Here is a 21,524-nt window from a genome sequence, read left to right as displayed (position 1 = left end):
GCCTTATTTGTTATTTAAGGAGAATGAAATCCCCCAAATATATGTTGATTGAGTGAATAGATTCATATTAGTAGAATGCACCAGTGAAAGTTTGAGGAAAATCGAATAATTTGTTAAAGTTATGATTTTTTTTTTTATAATTTTGGTGATGAGACCGCTGAATCAGAAGACTACTACGGATCATGACATTACATGTACTGCCATAAATCAACAAAAAAAAAAATATGAAGAAAATTCAACTTTTTTTTCACTTTTGTAACAAAGAAAGATCTCTAGACTTACCCCTTGCAGAAATCTGCAGGAGAATGATATTTTATACCCTTGACACAATGTCAGTAACAAGTCCAGGGAATGCGCAATTTTCATATGAAATTATTATATTTTGTGAAACTTTCTTTACGTTTTCTTTAAATCGCAGTACATATCTGTGGTAGTCTTTTGATCCAGCTGTCTCGCCAACAAATTTCAAAAATTCATAACTTTTGAACGGATTGTCCAATTTTCCTCAAACTTTCACTGATGTGTTTTGCTAATATTGCTGCATGCACTCAATGTACATGACTTTGTATATTTGGGATTAATTCCCCTTTAACCTCTTCTGTGCCAAAGAATCAAATGTGCACTAATTTTACGCACAAACCTGGCATACAGAAGGTTAACACATCACAGCTCCGTTGAACCGGAGCTGATCATTCGTCTTTCTATCATCACAGGGTTCCATTCAGATGATATTTTAGTACAAGTTTACCAAAAAGTGCTTGCCATATAATTATTTTAAAGGGTACAAATTTCTCACACACTTCCATGGATCTGGCTCCTGAAGGTTGATATGTGAGTGAGACTTTTCTCGTGGATTTTGTACCACAGAATAGGTTGAGTTCATTTGCATGATTCTATGATCTGTTTGCATATTATATCAATATCGCAAATTACCCCGGTCAAGAATCCACTGCACAACCACAGGAAGCATTAGTGACGGCATTGTATCCAGGTCCCCTCTAGTAAGAGGCAAACACTATGTCCCTCGGATAGGACATAAAATGGAGGTCCCGTGTGTGAGAGAGTCTTAACTCACGCACGTAAAAGATCCCGCTTCATTTATTCATCCCAAAGAACAGGATGTTTAACTCGGTGAAGTGGTCCCGCCTTACATCCAACTGGACCCCATGTAAGACCAACTATTGCAGCTGATTATGGGCTTCCCAGCCATCTTCTCAGATGGGAATGAAACAAACAAAATATCTGATTTATCACATTCACGTCCACTCTGTGCACAAGAGTGGTTTTGTTTTGCCTCGTTTTGTTTTTCACATCGATGCCGCAAGGTTTCAGTATTTCCGTCAAAACTGTTATAGGAGTTTGACGCACAGTCTGACACACAAACAGTCTGACACGCAAACATGACACTATAGTAAGCTTCAAGTCTGCGACGTAAACGCTATATAAGACGACGCTATAATTACGCAAAAATGGAAAAGTTCATAGAGAGTCTGGGGCTGAATAAATGGTGGTTTCTTGTTGTTTCTTGATTAAATTGCCCAAGCCGGGGGTCTGCATTGTCCTAGCGTTCGCGTCGCAGATCTAAGCTATTATTGTATCTGAGACTTGCCAAATATAAATCTGATTTATCATACTTCCTCTTCACTCTGCACAAGGGTGGTTTTTATTTTGTTTTTTTTTGTTTTTTTACATCTGTGCTTCAAGATTTCATTATGTACGTGCACAACAATAAAAAAAAAATATATATATATATATTGTAACCAATGAAGAATTGGTAGATTAATGTATTAGTAAGAAAACGGGTGAAAATTAGCCCAATATTGGAAGTTCCGTGATAGATTACATAATCAATCGATTGTTTGAATAATCGATCATGAATCGATCAGTTTCAAGGAAACTGACGTTTATGGATTGTTTTGTTAGGAATTTTAGAGGGGTAATAATTGTTGGAGATGCGATTATGTTCAGTAATAATCTTTCATACAATTATTGCTTCGTTATCTAATCATTTCCGTATGATGAGGAAGGTTAATAAGCGTTAGTATGTGAGGAAAAGGTCAGTAAGTAAAATGCGTAACTGTTTCGGAAATATAGCGGTCGGAGAATAATAAGAGGTCGAATACGTATCCAAACAGCTGGGTGGGCCCGGGTACGGGCCAAAGTGAGGATGATTAGTGTTGTTGAGTGTTAATAAAGCGTTGATTGAAGTGGACACTACTGCCTGGACCGTTTCCTTTGAAGTCTGCTAGATGCTGCAGTATAACATAAGTATCGGTGAGTAGTACAATGCAATTACGGTGCTGCTTAACTAATATGCGAGTGAACTGGTGGTATCTGATATTGGTATCTGCGTTGGATGAGCTGCGCTGGTATTGGTATCTGCGAGTGGATGAGCTGCTCTGGTACTGGTATCTTCGTTGGATGAATTGTGACTGGTAGTATTCTGGTAGTAAGCAAGTAATGGGAATAGATTGGTAGTAAGTAACCCAGCAATATGGTACATTTCAACGCCGTTCTCCACGCCTGGTTGTATATTTCAACCAAACGGACCCCAGCCTAGCTCGGACCATCCTGACCCTTCTCCAGCTAGTTGCCGGGGCCGGATGGCACACAGCGTATAACAACATATACACTAGCGACAGAAGGAGAGAAGGCTACAATATATATATATATATATATATATATATATATATATATATACTCAGTATATTAATTTACAACATTCAAGATACACGCACGAACACCTTTACCACACCAGGGAGGTGGTTCTCTTCCCACCTATACATACACACACACACACACACACAAACACACATAAACACACATACATGTGTGTGTGAGATACACAGGCACCAAACCTGTCTTAGCGGCCACCTGTCTGTAGAGGTAACCTGCTTTAGGCAGTCACTTACCCCCCCCCCCCCCCCCGAAAATATCGTTTTACGACTCTACGTAATTACTACGGCGGCTTCTTGTCAAACATGGTCAGCAGCCATAAAATGTGTCTCTCGTGACCGCTATTTAATTGCATATAGCGGCATTTCATGGCCAGTTAGAGAACAACAGATAAAAAAAGAAAGAAAAAACAACGCATTGACAACAGAAATGCATGATTTCACCATCACCTGATTTGTTGAATGCAAACTGTTGATACTAATCCGTACATAGACACATTCATATATCATACCTCAATACATGTTTACATGTCTAGACACAGGGCCGGCGGAGCGTTTTCAAAAGTGTGGGGGGGGGGGGCACTTCCGGGTTTCATAAGCTAACAAAAACAAAAACAAAAAAAATGGTCTTCAGCTCATCTCTTCCCTTCCACTTCCGGGTTTCAAAAAAGGTCTTCAGCTCATCTTTCTCCTTCCACTTCCGGGTTTCTTCAACCCCTGGCCCCCTGGTTTCGCCGGCCATGAGACGTACATTTACTGTAGAAATGAAATGGCCATCGGCCAGTCTATAACGCCATAACGACTACCTGTCTATAAAGGTCACTTTTCTGCCACTGTTGGATGGTTACTTGAGACTGTTACTTGTGTGTGTGTGTGTGTGTGTGTGTGTGTGTGTGTGTGTGTGTTTGCTTTCTTATTACGGAAGGGCTTTATTTCCGCACTTTCTGCATGCAATATTTGATATTGTTATTGCCTTGTCAGAATTAAAATTCAACGATCTGGGGCACCATTTCATAAAAGATGGTAGAATAACAACTCTTGCTGGAATGGCACTTTCCAATAGCAACAGCCAATCAGGAAGCTGGATTCTTGTCATTCCTAATGCTTGAATAAATGGAAGTAAGTTAAATTCAACCATTTGCTTCTTTTAGTGATGTGATTTTTTGAGCAAAAATGTGTCAAAGCGTTCGAGTGAGAATGACTAGTATCATATAGTACTATAATGTCCTACACTCTTAGAAAAAAAGGTTCTTTTGAGCACCATTAAATGGTTCTCAGCACTGTCACAATAGCGACACCCTTTTTGGTGCTCGTGAGAACCTTTTTTAAATGGTGCTTGTCGGCACCTTTTGCAAAAGGTGCCCATTAGAACCTTTTTCCCGATGAAATGGTGCTCGTGGGTACCATTTGAAAGGTGCCCATGGGCACCTTTTTGACTAAAGATGGGCACCTTTTTGACTCTTTTCAAAAGGTGCTCATGAGAACCATTTCATTGGAAAAGGTTCTAATGGGCACCAATGTTAAAAGGTGCTGACAGGCACCATTTAAAAAGGTTCTCACAGGCTCCAAAAAAGGTGTCGCTATTGTGACAGTGCTGAGAACCATTTAATGGTGCTCAAAAGAACCTTTTTTTTTTCTTAGAATGTAGTATGTGAATTGATGTCTGTGTATTTTCTGTGTGTTTCACACGCAGTGCTGGTAAGTTGCTTCACTGGCACCATTCTTAAAGGTACATTTGTACATATCTGCATTGAAAATGTGCATCACAAACTCATTTGAAATGAAATGAATTGAACTGAATTTCATCTCATCAGTCAAACATTCGTACAAAACCTACATATTAGCAATACATAAGCATGTCATACATTATCGTTGACACTGGGGAAAAAAAGCAAGGATAACACACCCATGCACACAGTTTCACAAGCATGAATACAAATGTGTACATGAAGAGTTTGTTCGCAAAAACCGATAAGTCCATATTTGCCAAATGGAGATATTTGCGATCAAAGGTCAAGAAAAATAAAGAGAATAATAAGAAAATTTTTGCTTCTTTTGACCATAACTTCAAAAATGTACCTTTATATGCAGTGACCAATATATCATTTAAATGGTACATGTATTATTTTGTACTTTATGACAGAGACCGTTCTTCAAAATCTTCAAAAATGGACTTATCGGATTTGGCAAACAAACTTTCACATGTACAAGAAATTCATCAATATTTTTTCATGAAATATCACTCAATAACTGAAAACCATAGAAATTTGCTCTTTCACAAATTCACAGAAATAGTGTATTTATTCACCTTAATTTTTACAATCTAAAGGTGAGGTTTGTATACTCATGTTATAATCTGTCAAATATTCTTAACAAAATATTTTCATTTGTTCACTAATTTTTTTTTCCACAATATGTGTCATTTGTGTACCAAGCAGTTCTTGAAACACCATCACACATCTCTGTACAGATGATATGAAATAGCAAGAGGTGCATCAGGCTTTTGAAATACATAACAAAATTTCTAATTCTCTGTGAAATAATTCCTGCATGGATGAGATACAGTAATTGTGTCAGTCTTAAGATAGGCAGAAGTCAAGTACGTTACTTAAGTAGTATGAGGAACTTTTTCCACATATTTGCGAGTTTGTTTGGTGTTGTTGTTGTTGGTTTTTTGGTTTCTTTTAAAGCATATTTGTCCTAAAAGCAACTACAAAGGGCAGGAGAACAATTTCATTAAACAGGACCTTTGGTATTGTCACAGAAAACATACATTATATTGCTGGTATGATACGTGGGAGAGGATAAGCTTTACACTTCTCGACTTCACTTCACATTTATAACGTCGAGTACTTTAATTAACTTATCTTTGTTTGTATACGAGTGCCTTTTTTTTTGTTCTGCAATTTGAAAGCACCATAGACACATCTATACGACTGCAAATACAAGAAGAGTATCAATTCGGGTTAATCATGACCTCTGACAATTTACAGCATGTCCTACGAAAATAAAAAAACACACACAGACACACACACAAAAGAACACATTGTTTTATAATGTGAAGGACAATAAGAATCCCAAGGGGAAAAGAGCTAGGATACCACACCCACATAGTTTCACAAGCATGAATGAACAAATTCCTCAACCATGATCTAAAATATATAACATTGGGAATCAATAGAAATTTACACTTTTTTAAAAGCAGAGCCATAAATTCATTAGAGTAAACTATATACAATGCAGGCCGAAAGCTGAGGTTTGAATTTGCTGTCCTATCACCTGCCTATGACAATAATATGTTGTTAGCAATTTGGCAATCAGTCTTTTAAACACCACCACCACGTACATGTACATGTACATTTTGTATTCCTGCAAAAACAATATAAACTGGTGACAAGAGGTGCATCAGTGCTTTGAAATAAATTACATAATATTCAATTCTCTACACAATACGTTATTCCTGCGTGGGTATAAATGCAATAAGTTTTACCAGTCTAGGTGCAAACTTTAAAAGTGTGCAGAAATCGACCACACAGTGACTGGAGAAGTATAAAGAGCATTTTCCATTTGTGCTTTTAAAGTTTAAAACTATGAATGACTCCACTTTTCAGATTGGCATCCGGTCTGATTTCATTACGTCTACCCCCTCCCCTCCCCCCCCCCCCCCCCCCCCCCCCAATACAGTTGATTCAAAGTTGTTAAATGCGAATTATAGTGAAACATTATCACTGGTACATTGTAAGTTGCAAATACTGTATTGGGATCATAACAAAACATATGTGACCCTCCATCACATAAACCAACAAAAAGTCGCCAGACATGAATTTTTGGTTGACGGCAGATTCTGAAAGAGCAGCTATAAAATACACTATAGAAGTCAATGCAAACGGACTTTCCTACCCTATCTACATATTTCTAAAAGGTTTTCTCTGGCAGCATCAGTGTTTTCTCTTTAACTCAGCTCATTCTTGGCTAGCGTAGGTTTCTGGTCGATGCTGTCAACGGTTTATCCGGGCTAAAATTGTCATTCTGATCGATGTATTCTTTTGGGCACCCAGCTCATTCTTGACTAGCCCAGGGTTCTGTCTGATGCTGTCGACGGGCTATCACGGGCTGTCGTTCTGATCGATGTATTGTCTTAGCCACACAGCTCATTCTCAACTAGCCCACCGGTTCTGGCTGATGCTGTGGATGGGCTATCCCGGGCTCTTATTCTGATCGATGAATTCTTGTGGCCGCCCAGCTCATTCTTGGCTAGTGTTAAGCCTACGGTTCTGGCCGATGTCATGGATGTTGTCAACGGTCTGTCACGGGCTGTCTCTCTGATCAATGTAGAGTCTACCTTGTTCCCTAACCGCACCAGCGACCCAAACACGTCCGTACTGGTTATCGTCCCGGCCGGAGTTACTTGTTCCCTGGTTTCTGTGCATGTTGGTGTGTCCGTGCACTTCCCTGACACATGAATTGAAAGATACAATAGACCTACACCGTGTTAATAAAACAAAGTCATTGCTATAATTCGATAAACAGAACACAGCATTACATGACGTGACTCCTTAAGAACAAGCCTGAAAACATACTGAAGAGATTTTGACCTAGGCCTACTGGGCTGTAGACAGACCTCTAGTATTGGCTCCGAACGTTAACACTAACAACAGTTATAATTTTTATAGAACAAATTTCCTTATTGCATGTACCGGTATAGGCCTTACCCCGGGCCGCTCGGCTCCTTATTATACACAGTTATATCTTTGCGTTCGGCGTTCGGGTTGTGTTTCGGAGTCGACTCTACTTTTAATAGGCATAAACGTTATACATGCAGGCCTAACTAAGTAACTTAGCCCGGCCCAGTCGCTATAAAAACGTGCAGCCATGCTCCGCATAAACACGGCGTCTGTTCGGGCTGGCGGACTGTTCAGACCATTGCTATGCCAAATTTCTAATTGTAAAGTGTTAACGTTAGGCCTAACATGTTATTGTTAGATCTTCATCAACTGTACCTGGTAAACATTACACAAGATAGCAGCTTCGATCAAATTAGATCTAACATTAGGATCTAACCGTTATCGCCACAGGTTAATCACTGAGCCTGACTGAAAACGAAAACTGAGTGATGAATCTAACTTGATTTTGTACCAACGAATGTCATCTAAAAATGAGATGAAACCACATTAAAACTAAAAATCTTACCTATTCTCCTAAATTGTGATCACTGCCATGGCGAAAATGGAATTGACAGTGACACGTTTCCAGTCCACTTTGACAAAATAATGTCTAACGTTACCGGGTGCCGTTCGTTATGGGTGCCTGTGATGCATATATACTGTACGTATAATAATGTGTGTCCACTCTAGCCGTCTACTGCTGGTTGACTGCATGCATGGTATTACATTGGCACTCTGCCCGCAGCGTGGTGGTAGGTTTGCATAGCTAGCTAGGCAGGCGCTAGGCAGGCAGCACAGGGCTACATAGCCGCGGCGCGCGATGGTTACATACACAAGATTCCAATGCGGTGGTGCAACAGTGCAGTACTAGTATGTGTGCGTTTACGCGTACGCATATCTGATCGAGCGCTAAATTGGATGGTGGCAGCTGTCAGTTGGCACGCAGCCAAGAGAAGTCATTAGTCTACGATAGAAACAATATGTACTTTTTATTATCACAGCAGTAGAAGCAAATACAATATTTTTGTACCAATACCACATTTTTGGTGATTCTTACATCTGGCATTCGAATATACAGCAAGGGGAAAAATGAAAGTGGACCTAAAGATATTGTTTGACTTGCAGGAGTACCACAAATAACACTCGGGGACTGGGTCGCATACTAGCAAATGGTGACGAACGGAACCATTTCGATTGGGAACCATTTATAGGTGCTCATCGGAACCATTTTGCGAGAACCATCTGATGAGAACCATTTTGGAGCCGACGAGAACCATTTGAGAACCTTTTTTTCTTAGAGTGTATAGAGGACATTCATGCATGAACAGAGCTCATCTTGTCAACCAGCAGTGTTTGTGTGAGGTGTGCATTAGGTCTCACATTTCAAGTATACTAAATTACAAGAGAGGCGCAATTTGAGCCTTGCTCTCTGTGTGTGCTTAGTGTATACATAGGGCATGACTCTTGTATTTCCTTTTTTGCGCGGATACTGGCAGAAAGCCTCGACAATTAACCGCGGCACTGCTCTTACTCATTATCCATTGTCAATTCCAGTCTTTTAAACTTCAACCCTCGACCAAACTCAATGAATACTTGGTGTCAAAGTCCCTTTTCAGCGACGGATAAGGCCTACCAACAGGTGTATTGAAACTGCCATCACTATTCACAACCTGTTGTATTTACAGAATCACTGGAGGCTTCGCGGAGGATAATCCTTTATTTTGTGGCTACATTGTGGTCACTTGATCCCGACAACAAGGATTTAACCTGCCATCATCATCGAGCACACATAAAGCGACGCGGTGGCGCCGCAGAGTGTGTAAAGTGAGAAAGTAAATGTGTTTGCATATTAGTAGCCTAACTCAGCGTCAAATAGCAAGGATATCAATATCATAATGTATGGGACGCTACAGCATTAAAAAAAAAAAAAAAACTACTCACAAGGCAAGAAAAAACTCGTCAGGCCATTTTTTGGAGGCTGCTTTTTATTAATGTAACAGTTTCTCATAAATATCACATTAATGTGGGACATGCACAAGTTTAAAGTTCATACAAGTAGCTCTTGAGCGCTGATTACGAGTGAGAAAGAAGTGAAGTGAGTAGCAGTCATTGCAACCAATGGCTCTGCGGAGAATGACGTCCCATTAATCAAGAACACTAACTGGCAAGAGCTTCACTGGCTCCTATACAGGCAACTCCGTTATAATGAGCTCGCTTACAAAGAAATATGCCTACCGCCTTTAACGAGGCGGATTCGACATTTCCGATTTTCCATTATTAGTGCTGTATCGAGCTCGTCTCTATTTCAGTACGTTTAGAACGAGGTACAGTTGATTCCCGTTATAACGAACTCCTCAGGACCGGCAGTTTTCTTCTGTTTTATTGAAATTTCGTTATAACCAAACAAGTAAACAATAAAAGACAAAGAACCGATAATATTGAGCCCTTAATTTTTATTTCGTTTTAACTGGAATTTTGTTATAACCGTGTTCGTTATAACAGGAGTGCACTGTACCAGTATAAAAAATACGCGTACCGTACCGTACCGGATATAACGAGGTACCCGCTATAACGACACAAAATCGGGCGACTCGTCATTTCAGGGTTTCCTGATTATCAACATGAACTGCTGCTTGTGTGCATCATGTACAGCCATCAGAGTTAAATACAACGTATATATGTACAAAATAATAAGGAATAATACATCCTGCTCATCACTCACTTGGGGAAAAAAAGACCAATAAAAAAATGCACGTACATTGCCATACATTAACTTTTCATCACTGAGCATAGATACTGAATACAGGAGTATGTCTTCACTCACTTTCATTCACTTAAAACAATGTGCTCAAAATACAAAACAATTTCCATGAATAAATAGAGTGTACATTGAATACATTGAAATCAATTTTAAGTGTGACAGCTTGATAAACAAATATACATACATGTATGTATCATCATCTATCAGACTTTTGACATGTCTGGACATAAATTTTCAGTCCATATACTCCCAACAAACATCGGTGACAAAGATTCAGTGTTACAATTTTTGGAATCTTAGTAGATCCACCGATCCTAATCACTCTTACATTAACCCATTCATGTGTGTGCAGTGAAGTTGTGGAGTCCTGTGGACACCAAATGAGCAGAGTGCAGAAACACCATAAAGTTGGCGGCTACTGTCTTTTTTTCAATCTATTCATCGAAAAAAAATGTTCATAGGAAAGTTGCAGAGCATGATCTCATCTTTCCAGTGATATGAACTTCAGATATGTTTATTCATATTGTTTTAAACATTTTATTATTATAATTATTATAGCTATTCTTTTGACCAGACAAAGACCATGGGATGACGTTATTTGGAATTCATATCAGTTTTGTCTACATCAAAAATATACACAACCCAGAGGTCTTCCCTTAAGCTTTCTCTGCATGGCATATTCAGATTTGTTTTTTCATCTTTACAGAGCAAATTTGCCTTTTCAAACCTTTACCCAAGATTTGACTGTTGACATGGAAGTACAGTACGTTACCGGAAATTGATTCTCACGTAAACACTAGTTGAATATGAGCTTTACAGAAGTATTGCATAATGCAGGGAAAGGAGGGTATCCAGTAAAACAAACTGATTTTTACCAAAAGCATAATCGAACAGATATTTACCTACATTGTACCTTCCTTACAGCTTTAAATGAACCGCTAGTTGCTTTCAGAAGAGTTGAAATCAAACCATCTAAAAAGTGACCGCTCTTCATCTCTGCTAGATATGATTTTAGTCTTCATTGCCTGGTTTGATTTATTCACTGCCAACATTTCTATGTACAATTGCATTGTCTGCACTACTCATTCTTAAACTTTAATGCAACGCTTTGCAACCCTCTTTAACCTGCGGTCCACTTTGGCTTCTATGAATTTTTTTGAGGCCAAGTGAGATAGAATACAAACATTTTTAAATTCATTTTTGGCCCGCATCTTGGTCCACCTAAAAGAGCTTTGTGGTCCAACCTTGGGGCATGTTGAAATCATGAACAGCATTTCACAAATATAGCTGCATAAAGAAGTGTAAACTCAATACCTCCCCCCCAAAAAAAATAAAAAAAAATAAAAAAAAATGCACACAAAAGCTCCACAGCATTGATTTCTAACATGTCACATATATATGCAAACACATCTCTGACATTGTGCACAAAATTAAAAACATGTGACGATGATAAATGAGCTGTAATCTGAATATCAAATCTTTCGCCATAATTTTAGTAAGCTTGTGGAGACATTTGATCCTCATTTGTATGTTTATTATTTCAGTATGTTGCAATATTTGTTTTCCCGTTTGACATGGCATTTAAAATCTCTCTCTCTCTCTCTCTCTCTCTCTCTCTCTTTCTTGTTGTTGTTAAGATGTCTCATACAAGTTTTGGCATAATACAAGAACATGCTAACAATTCCTTGTGGACCACATAATTACATGCATCAATGCCAGTTCTCAACTTGGAGAGGGTGTTAGCAGGTGGAGGTGGTAGTGCACCATGCCCCTCATTCAGTTCACAGTTCCTATTAAAGGTAATGATTGAAGTGTGGGCATATGATGGACACTGACTGGACAAGGGTCAATAGAGGGTGTCATGATGCCCCCATGGGACCCTGTGACTGGGGCGGGGCCATGGCTGGTAGAGGTGGCAAGAACATGGACTTGAGTCTGGAGGCCATCTCTGCTATCTCATTATCCGCTGCCTCATACTGTCGCACCGTCTGGGCAAATTTGATCGCACCTGCAAAATAAATACAACAAAGAATACAAAGTGCTTTTATCTTTCAGTGTGGACAGTATTGCAAGTATAGGTGAACCCACGACAACAAGATGATTGGGACCGCAAGATGTTCTTGTTATAACAGAATCTCATTAACATGGACAGAGTAAACAATGAAACAATGACTGTATTACCACAAAACCCTCTTGTTCTGACAAAATGATCCAAGGTTCTTTGCTTGGTCTATTCATCCTTCACTGTACGGAGAAACTAACAATATTCGAGTAAGGTCCAACATTCATTCAATGTAATGGTACAGTGCTCTCCCATTATAACGAACAAGATTATGACAAAACACTTGTTACAATGAAGTACAAATTTAGGTCCTAAAATGATTGTCCACATTATCTTTGTATGCTTTATTGTCCAGCTACAGCTGTATAAAATTTTTTTTTGATATACTGAAAGAAAAAAAGAAACTGCTGGTCTCAAAGACTTCATTATCAGAACAAGAATTGCTTATGGATTGAAGAGGAACAACTAGTATCCATAATTTTTTTCATCCAAATTAAATATACATACATGACTGTACACATTTGAGTAGCAAGGCAATATTTCTGCCATGGAAAAGTGAACCATAGCACAACTCTTATCCAATCAAAAATGTAGCAAGACTGCAGAAATGTTGAAGACAAGAAGCTGTCAAATACACATACAGTCAAGACAGCACAGATAAAGTACAGTCAACCTCGCTTAAGTCCAATCTATTTAGACTAAAGAAATAGCTTCAACTTTCAAAATTTGACTTATGATGGACTATATCACAGAGAATAGGACTCCAAAAGACCTTCGACTTAGGCGATTATTCAACTACATGTATGTGAGGTCAACTTAAAGAGAACCCAAACCCAAAGAGCAATGTGGATTGAGTGAAAGCAGCAACATTAGTAGAACAGATCCGTGAAAGTTTGAGGAAAATCGGACAATCAATGCAAATTCCTGAAATTCATGAAAGTTACACATTCCATCAACTTGATACTGGCATATACATGTATTAAGGGTAGCAATTATTCCCCCTGCTTTCTGAAAGCGGTTAGTCAAGTGCTCTTTCATTATGGTAGAAAAGTGAATTTTTGTGGAATTCCCTTTATATTTTCTTTATATCATTGTCCACACATACGTCATAACCTGTAATAGTCTCCTCATCCAGAGGTTCCAACACCAAAACTTTAAAAATTCATAACTTTTGCATCGATTGTCTGATTTTCCTCAAACTTTCACTGATATGTTCTATCAATATTGCTGCTTTCACTCAATCCACATTTCTCTTTGGGTTTGGGTTTCCTTTAAACTGTACATTGTATAGTGTATGAAAAAGGACAAAGTGTGTCCACACCTTCCCCATCCGGACTGAAGCCGTACTTCTGGATCGCCTCCATCTGGATCTGAGTGGAGACAGGGAACACCAAGTGCATCATGTGCATCATGTCATTGCCTGCTGTCTCCTTCTGCTTGTCCATCAGGGCCTTGTTCTCAGGAGCGGCGAAGGCCTCCAGAACATCCTTCAAGGCAGCTGCGAGGTGGACACAGATGCATTGTTAGGAGAGTCAGGGAGGTTACTCTCTGTGATCATAGAACAGGGTTCATACTCTTTTTCATTCATTAAATTCCATGACTTTCCATGACCTTTCTTGCCAGAATTCCATGACTTTTCCATGACTATTATAATTTTTTTTTTAACATGTTACACTGAAAATTTGATCTCAAATCAAAGGGAAGCGAAGGGCATTGATTATACACATCTCACACAAACAACACATAAACTTCTATATTTGCAATTCCATGACTTTCCATGACCTTTTCAGGAAAATATCAGTTTTCCATGCCTTTCAAGGCCTGGAAAAAGACTAAGCCAAAGTCCATGACTTTCCAGGCTTTCCATGACCTGTATGAACCCTGTAGAATATGGATTTATAATACAAACAGATTGGGAAAAAAACAAAATATATTTTGAAATCTAAAATTCACTGAATGGTTAAAGAGCCAATGATTGGGAAGAAATGTTTAAAAAAAGGTTTGATTTGTTGTGGATATCCCAGCCATTTCAAAACCAATTTTCATCAAATAAACTCTGAATGCTTCTTAGAATTATAATTCATATGCCATTTCATATATACTGTAAAGGTGGAAATTTCAGCGGTGTTGAAATTTTCGCGCATTTCCCACAACCAGAAGCTAGCGTGAAAATAAAAGCACGCGAATATTTTTGCGTGCCATACATGTGTGTTCCAGTGGTGGATGTCTTGATTCCGCGGAATTAAAAACACGCAAAACTCTTCTTACCCGCACAAGTGCAAAAAAATCAGTCGCGCGAAAATATCCACTTGTACAGTTCCTGCATAAGAGGTTTCTCATTATCTCAAAAAGTTATCATAAAAAACATTGGAAGCATGAAATCCCATCTCAACCAAAACTATACCAGCCCTATATTTGGGGGAAAGGCAGGTAGGGTGAGTTAGAAGAGAGAAGATTCAGGAGAAGAGGTACAACTACAAGTACTGTAAAAGTGGATACCGGTTTTTTTGCACGACTAACTTTTTCACGCTCAGTGGGGTAAGAAGAGTTTCACATACGTGTTTTAAATTCTGTGGAATCAAGACATCAACTACACGTACTGGAACATATGGCAGGCAAAAATATCTGCATGCTTTTATTTTCACGCTGGTCTCTGGTTGCGCGAAAGGCGCGAAAATTTCAACACTGCAAAAATTTCCACTTTTACAGTACTGAAGTTATTTTAGTCAGTGAACAATGAATTTTTCTTCCTTAAGAATAATATTTAAGATAGGCTAAATGAAGAACTGTGGGGGAAGAGAGGAAGCATACAGTAAAGTTACAGAGAGAGAAGTCTCAATGTTTCAGACAAGTTGACTGTTATGACTTATGTCCATCTTCCGGTATAAACACACGGTGTTTGCTTGCACAATACTCAATATGTTCACATTCACATTAATATTTCATTGTGGGCATAATGAAAATTTGTATTGTAGCCTGACCACTCTACTCTCTAGCACTTAAATTTAGTACTAACGTTAAGTATAAGTAGCAGGAACGGCTGTGGCCTGTGCTGTGGCTCAAAGTCAACAAAGATGAATAGACCATACAACATAGACTGTGGTAACAACATTAATCTATTGCACATCTCTAAAACTAGTTGTCCTTAGTAACTCTGCTCTGTAGCTAATTAACGTTATTAACTAAATACAGGAAAGTAAGACTTTAGATCTAGACTCTTTAAATGTTTCTATTGTTAGTAAATTAACGCAACTTGCTCGATACTTTCATTACACTACTCAATAACGAACGCGTGGGACTATACACTCCCTACGCTAAAACTCGCACATTGTACTCAACCCAGCTCCAACTTAGGCTACACAGACTCAATTAGTACGCATACAAAAGAGGCATTGATGGATTACCTTTAGTCCGTTCAAGGGACAAGGACGGTTGGTTCATATGGGCCATATTTTGATGACAGATCGAGGAAAACAAAGGAAGCTTGACTAGCAGTGCATTCTCTGGTAATTATTGTTGTTACCTATTTTGTTATCTATCCTATCTAGCTAGCTAGGTATTACCACGATTAGACTCTGAAACAGCTGTTAAAGGGAATGAATGATCCGCTGCTAGTACAGGGTCTATGGACAGACTGAATCGACGATTCACGTTTGGCAGTACTAACCTTCTGTTCAGAAAGACTATAATATACAAAATTTTGTATCCCACCATATCCAGTCAAACCTGCTCCAGACGGGTGCGGCACATTGCAGGGATAGTTCATTTTATCTTTTCAGTTTTGTTTTGAGTTAAATTCTATTAAACTGTAATGGGTCTGTTTTCTCTCCGCTATTATCTCTCTATATCAACACGCACTACATAAGGACAAAATAAGACTAATCACCTGTGTGCACATAACATTTTGTGAGTATAATGATAAACTTTTAGGACGGCGAATTGTCCTATTCATGTTAGAGTTAATTAATTCCTCACCGGATTCCTGGAGAAACAACAGCCTACTGGGCTCGGAATCTTTGAGTGTGAGTAAATTCCTTGTCACACTCATTGTCTTTTCATCTTTGCATGATGCTAGAGCGCTGAGGCGCACGTTGATATACAGAAATAACAACAACCAAAGCAGTCTTGGTGAGTGGCTTCAATTCTGCATGACTCCCCAAAGTAATCACACTTTACATCCTATATCATTAAAACACACGTAGATGACTCAGAGATTTTCTTCATGTCTCGAGCTATCTTCGTGAAAAGAGAGCTAGTGTATTCTTAAGGCTCTCGTTTCCTTCTATATTATTTTCGTTGTTTTACTTGTTGTTATGAGTTATATCGTTTGCAGGAAGCCTAGATACTCTTCAGTCTGTTTTAAAAGAAAAATAAAGAAAAGAAAGAAAGGACGGTATCTATGCTGTGTATCATTTGAATTATCATATGACCACGACAATTATTTGATAATGAATTCAATTTCATTTCATTTATCAAATTTCCACACAAATTATATTTGTAACATACACTCTGCAGTTCAGTGTAGTATAAAGTGTAACAGACATTTAAAAATTCAGTGTAGCTGCGAGACTTGAAATGAAAATAATCCACTGAAAAATAAGAAATTGAAGACGAGCCCGTATGGACCTGTTCAACAATTAACCACGTCAAACAGATTTCAAATCATCTATCAATTTATGCTGACAATTTGCTTTTAAGCCTACACGTTTTTAATGCATAGGCCTATAATCAGCGCGAGTTCGTTTTATTTCAGTATTTTAGGAATGCCAAATTTTGGGGCCATTATGAATAAAAGTATTGTATATACTGTACAAACGCATTCGTCGTCTTGTGTGTTGGCATTTTGGTGTATGTCATTTTATCTGGATGATATATTTACGTATGCCATTATTTTTCTGAAATAAGACTCTAAAACTTTAGGCATTTCACAATTGCTGTGCATAAAACTCCTATACCCACTGGGTATTTTACCCGTTATTACCCGGGTAATAACAGGTAATAACGTTGTTATTACCACGGTAACACCAATGGGTAATAACGGGGAAATAGTAGACCAATCTTTCCCCGTTATTACCCAAACCCGATATTACTCCATTTTCTATACCCGGTATGATGTCACCGATATTTCCAGTATTTCCACGTTATTACCACCTGATATTACTGCATTTACCCAATATTACCATGATATTACTGCATTTACCAAATATTACCTGGTATGATGACAGTATGTAATCGATATTTCCAGTATTTCCACGTTATTACCACCCATTATCACTCCATTTCCCCAAGACCCAATATGATGTAACCGATATTACCCACATTCCCATGTTATTATATACCATACTATATAATTAAAAATAAAGATTAAGGGTTAAATTGGGCATAATAATTAGTTATGAGATTATGTTAGGCACAATTTTGGGATTAATATGCCCTACTCCTAGATATCCTAATCCTAATCATATAATATCCTAACCTAACCTGTTCCTATAATGTCCTACCATCTAAACCTATACTCTATTTCATTCTGTGCATAGGGCTTATACATTGTATACTCAGTACCCCCAAAAAGTTGTAATGCGTGAAGACATGGTTACTGAAATTAGGTCACACATTTTATCTTTTTTTTTTTAAAGCCATTCAACATCACCCTTATCACCCTGTTGTAACTCGGTAAGATGTTGGCTTCAACACGGTGATAACAGTAATTTGTGAAACTTGAAAATTTTGCTGGGATTGCTACGAGATTACAGCTTTATTACTCAAGTTTGCAATGTTATTCAAGATTATCTATACTGCCCCTCATCACCCTGTTGTAACTTGGTAAAATGTTGGTTTCAACACGGTGATAACAATAATTTTTTGGACTTGAAAAAAATTCGCTGGGATTGCTGTAAACCGTTATTACGCAAGTTTGCAATGTTATAGGCAATCGAAACCATTCAACATTACCCATATTACCTCTCATCACCCTGTTGTAACTCAGTAAAATGTCTGCTTATGATCGGGGTGATAATAGTATTTTTTTGGACTTGAAAATGTCGTTGGGATTGCTGTAAGATTACTGTTATTACTCAAGTTTGCAGGGTTATAACCAAATGAAACCTTTCAACATACCCATATTACCCCTCATCACCCTGTTGTAACTCTGTAAAATGCGGTTTCATCAGGGTGATAACAGTAACAGGTAATATCATTTGGGTAATAACATGGTAATGACGGTAATATTTGGTCTTAGTCAAATTTCGGGGAGTTATTACCGGTAATATCGGGTAATAGTGGTAATCGGTGACAAATTGCCCTGTGGGTAAGTTAAATAACACACACACACAAAAATGAGAATATTAGAGCTTACATTCTAAACGGATCGCCTTGAAACTCTCTTTTCGGTTATCCGTTATCAATATTGATCCTGGCTGAGATTTCCCACGCAAGTATTTCGTAATCTCAATAATACAAAGTGGTAATGTTAAAGTTGAATAATGTTATAACACCAATGATATTTTATTCGAAGAAAAACAATTTTAGTTTGTAAATAACTCCTGCATATCTTGAATTAAGTTTATTCATTTAAATGAGACGAGTGTTCTAATTTAATTGCTCATCAATAAAAAGCCTTTAAAAATTCGTTGAGTGTACACGATTAATGAGTGCTTGACTGAATACAAAATTGACCAGAAAGGTTATCTCACTGAAATACATGTGTGTGATATGTGTTTGTTTTCTAAATTGAAAGATGATTCATTATGCAAAGATTGATATGACTCGGTTAGTCTCATGGTGTTGTACAAAATGAAATCTCGCTGTTCCCGTCCCCACAATTTGACGCATGCGCACGGCAAGTAGTTTGGCGTTGCCACTGGAAAAGCACAGCTAAGAAAGATGGAGAACTATGTGGTGAGTTTCGTAGATCCGGGATAAGAAACTTACTTTGAAATCGTGTGTTCTGCTGTACCAAACGAAATTATGTTTTGATATCGGTCGAATTCTGTCTAACAGAGTTGTACATTTTGCTTCTCAATGTCATTTACTCCTGTCATTTCTTATACAGCTCGAAAACAGCCGACTGGGCAAAGGTGCCCAGGGGCAGGTATTCCTGGCGAAGAACAAGGATGATGGAAAGACGTATGTGCTGAAAAAGGTAAGGGGGATGTCATGCACCATCAGCTGTCAAGTGTAGGGGAAGTGCAGTCCACCCTTGTCGGCCGGCGCGGCGGCGTTAGCCTCTTTGACAGCTTGTATTATTGCGTGACCTTGTGGTTTGACCTTTTTGATCATCATAACATAACTTCCGAACCAAATAGGTTCTAGATTGATTTATTACATTCCCTTTTTTCTTCAGTAGGCACCTAAATTAATTGTATTGATTTTAAATTGTCACGTTGTGTTTTGAGAACCATGCATCATCATGAACTTTACATTTAACACGAATACAATGTATACCCAGTCATTGGGTGTCCGGACAGGTTGTGGGACCGGACGCGTACTGTAAAGTGCGTCTGGTTTGACAATGACGTGCCTACAATAGCTACATAAACATTGCAGTGAGGAGCTGTGCGTAAATGCGTATTCAAAGTAAAATAAGCAAGTCAGTACGCGAGAGTCTTAGGTGTCCGGACACCCAACCCCCCCCCCCCCCCCATCCTAACGTTAGATTCTAATTAACGTTAGGCCTAACAAGTATCTAGATTTCTATGCAAAGAAAATATCTTTTATTAGACTCCAGGGTCCCATTTCATAAAAGGTTGATACGATGTCATCTCTTGCTGGAATGGCAATTGACATGGTAACGACAAGAATCCAGCTTCCTGACTGGCTGTTGCTATTGGATTCTGTATGGAAGCTGCCATTCAAGTTAACTTCAAGCAAGAGTTGCCATCCTAACATCTTTTATGAAACAGGGCCCAGATTACAGAGTGACTGAGATTCGTTGTGTATGTTGTTAAATGCCCTAACTCAGTGTAACATCGAAAGATCAATAAGTTCTTCTCTCCTGTGCCAATAACATTTGATCTGTGCACTAAACTACTAATAACATATCTGCCTGTTTGGTTCCATTTGGAACATTATGGCAGTAGCCTACTGCAAAAGAAGAAGTTAGAATTATACTGATTTTAATGACAGTTTGTATTTATTTAGATGTTCTACATTGTGAATCACGCAAATTCAACATGGCCCTAAGATTTGTCTCTGACCTGCCATATATGGAGATCTTGCAGATTGTTAAAAGAAAGGGTTCGTTTTGTTTTCACAGCACTGCCTGCTTCTGATTTAATCCGGAATGCAAGTGTATGAAATATAGAAAAAACTTCTTTATGTACTGTATACGCCGAATATTTTGCAAGATTTTTATTTTCTCGAATTTCGCGAGTCAGGTGCTATTTGCGAAATTAAAGACACGCAAAAATATTGACTCTGATCCCGATGTGAATGTGATGTATGGATTTACACTTTTCCGTTCAGTACAGGACTCCACAATCGTGAATTTTTAAACCACTCGCGAAATCATCAGGAATTCCCGATTCGCGAAAATTTAGACTCGCGCAATATATGGCGTGTACAGTACGTCCCCCACCCCGTCCCTAAATTTACACTGTACTTTGTACCTACTGCTCTTCACTACCACGTAGTAAACCTCGTACCAGTCTCCCCTAATAATAATGGCTTACGTGCACAGATGCGTCAGATGCATGCACACACGCACATTTGGCAAGTGGTGGGGACAGTGCGTTAAAAGTGAAGGATAGTGTAGAGTGGTATAGCAAAATAAGTTTTTTTTTGGGGGGGGGGCATACAAAATATCCAGAAACCTGGACTGTTTCTCTAGAGCTGGAGAGGGCTGCATAATTCTTGTCACATTTATGTGTTTGCAGTGTGGTGATCACAGTGCTACATAATTCAAGCAAGGAGCTTCACAATTTTTGCAAGGCGACCACATGTATCCATGGCAATGATGTTGCATACAGCTGTAGTCCATTACATATGGCTGTCATCATCTTTCCTATGAGTAATTGTATCTTTGACTTGTTTTCGTCATCAGCAATAATGAAAAAAATGTCAGGAATCCACAGTGTTGGGGTGTCTCTATGGTTCTTTCTATAGTTTACAGTGGAAAAAAACAGTAGGGAGATGAACATGGTGCTTTAATTCTGTTATAAGTGTTATCTTTCTAAGAAATTGTCACACTGCATATAATACGGAAATGCCACACATACACGTGTTTCCATGTTACTAACCCATTGAGGATGGACTGATATTGCTATAACCTGCCATTTCTAATAGACACCTGCCCGGATATACTTGGGACTAGTTTTCAACAAGTTAATTATTAACATCATGCTGCAGGAAAACATGCAAGTTCG

General features: G+C 38.5%; 2 protein-coding genes across 2 annotated transcripts in view; one reads left to right on the top strand and one right to left on the bottom strand.

The window, feature by feature from the left end:
- Nucleotides 1–11,940: 11,940 nt before the first annotated feature.
- Nucleotides 11,941–15,681, bottom strand: LOC139727205 (protein C10-like). The gene is made up of 3 exons (XM_071638163.1): nucleotides 15,567–15,681; nucleotides 13,484–13,660; nucleotides 11,941–12,108 (listed from the first exon to the last, which is right to left on the bottom strand). The coding sequence occupies exons 1-3, from the start codon at nucleotides 15,610–15,612 to the stop codon at nucleotides 11,960–11,962; spliced, it is 372 nt and encodes a 123-aa protein (XP_071494264.1). The 5' UTR covers nucleotides 15,613–15,681; the 3' UTR covers nucleotides 11,941–11,959.
- Nucleotides 15,682–19,000: 3,319 nt separating this feature from the next.
- Nucleotides 19,001–21,524, top strand: part of LOC139727204 (serine/threonine kinase-like domain-containing protein STKLD1) — a 33,192-nt gene continuing 30,668 nt past the window's right edge. The window contains exons 1-2 of the mRNA XM_071638162.1: nucleotides 19,001–19,059; nucleotides 19,214–19,303. Of these exons, the coding sequence (XP_071494263.1) occupies nucleotides 19,045–19,059; nucleotides 19,214–19,303 (105 nt within the window). The 5' untranslated portion in view covers nucleotides 19,001–19,044. The remainder of the gene's footprint in view (nucleotides 19,060–19,213; nucleotides 19,304–21,524) is intronic.

Source organism: Diadema antillarum, unplaced genomic scaffold (assembly GCF_040938485.1).
Source record: "Diadema antillarum isolate AM-2024a unplaced genomic scaffold, OU_Dant_1.0 seq00000122_RagTag, whole genome shotgun sequence".
NCBI lineage: Eukaryota > Metazoa > Echinodermata > Echinoidea > Diadematoida > Diadematidae > Diadema > Diadema antillarum.
This window is presented reverse-complemented; position numbering and strand designations above follow the sequence as displayed.

Coding starts and splice junctions, on each gene's coding strand:
- LOC139727205 (XM_071638163.1), bottom strand. CDS start 15,612: ATGGCCCATATGAACCAACCGTCCTTGTCCCTTGAACGGACTAAAG. Junction 13,661..15,566: donor GTCCCTTGAACGGACTAAAG/GTAATCCATCAA, acceptor TCCACCTCGCAG/CTGCCTTGAAGGATGTTCTG. Junction 12,109..13,483: donor CTTCAGTCCGGATGGGGAAG/GTGTGGACACAC, acceptor TTTATTTTGCAG/GTGCGATCAAATTTGCCCAG.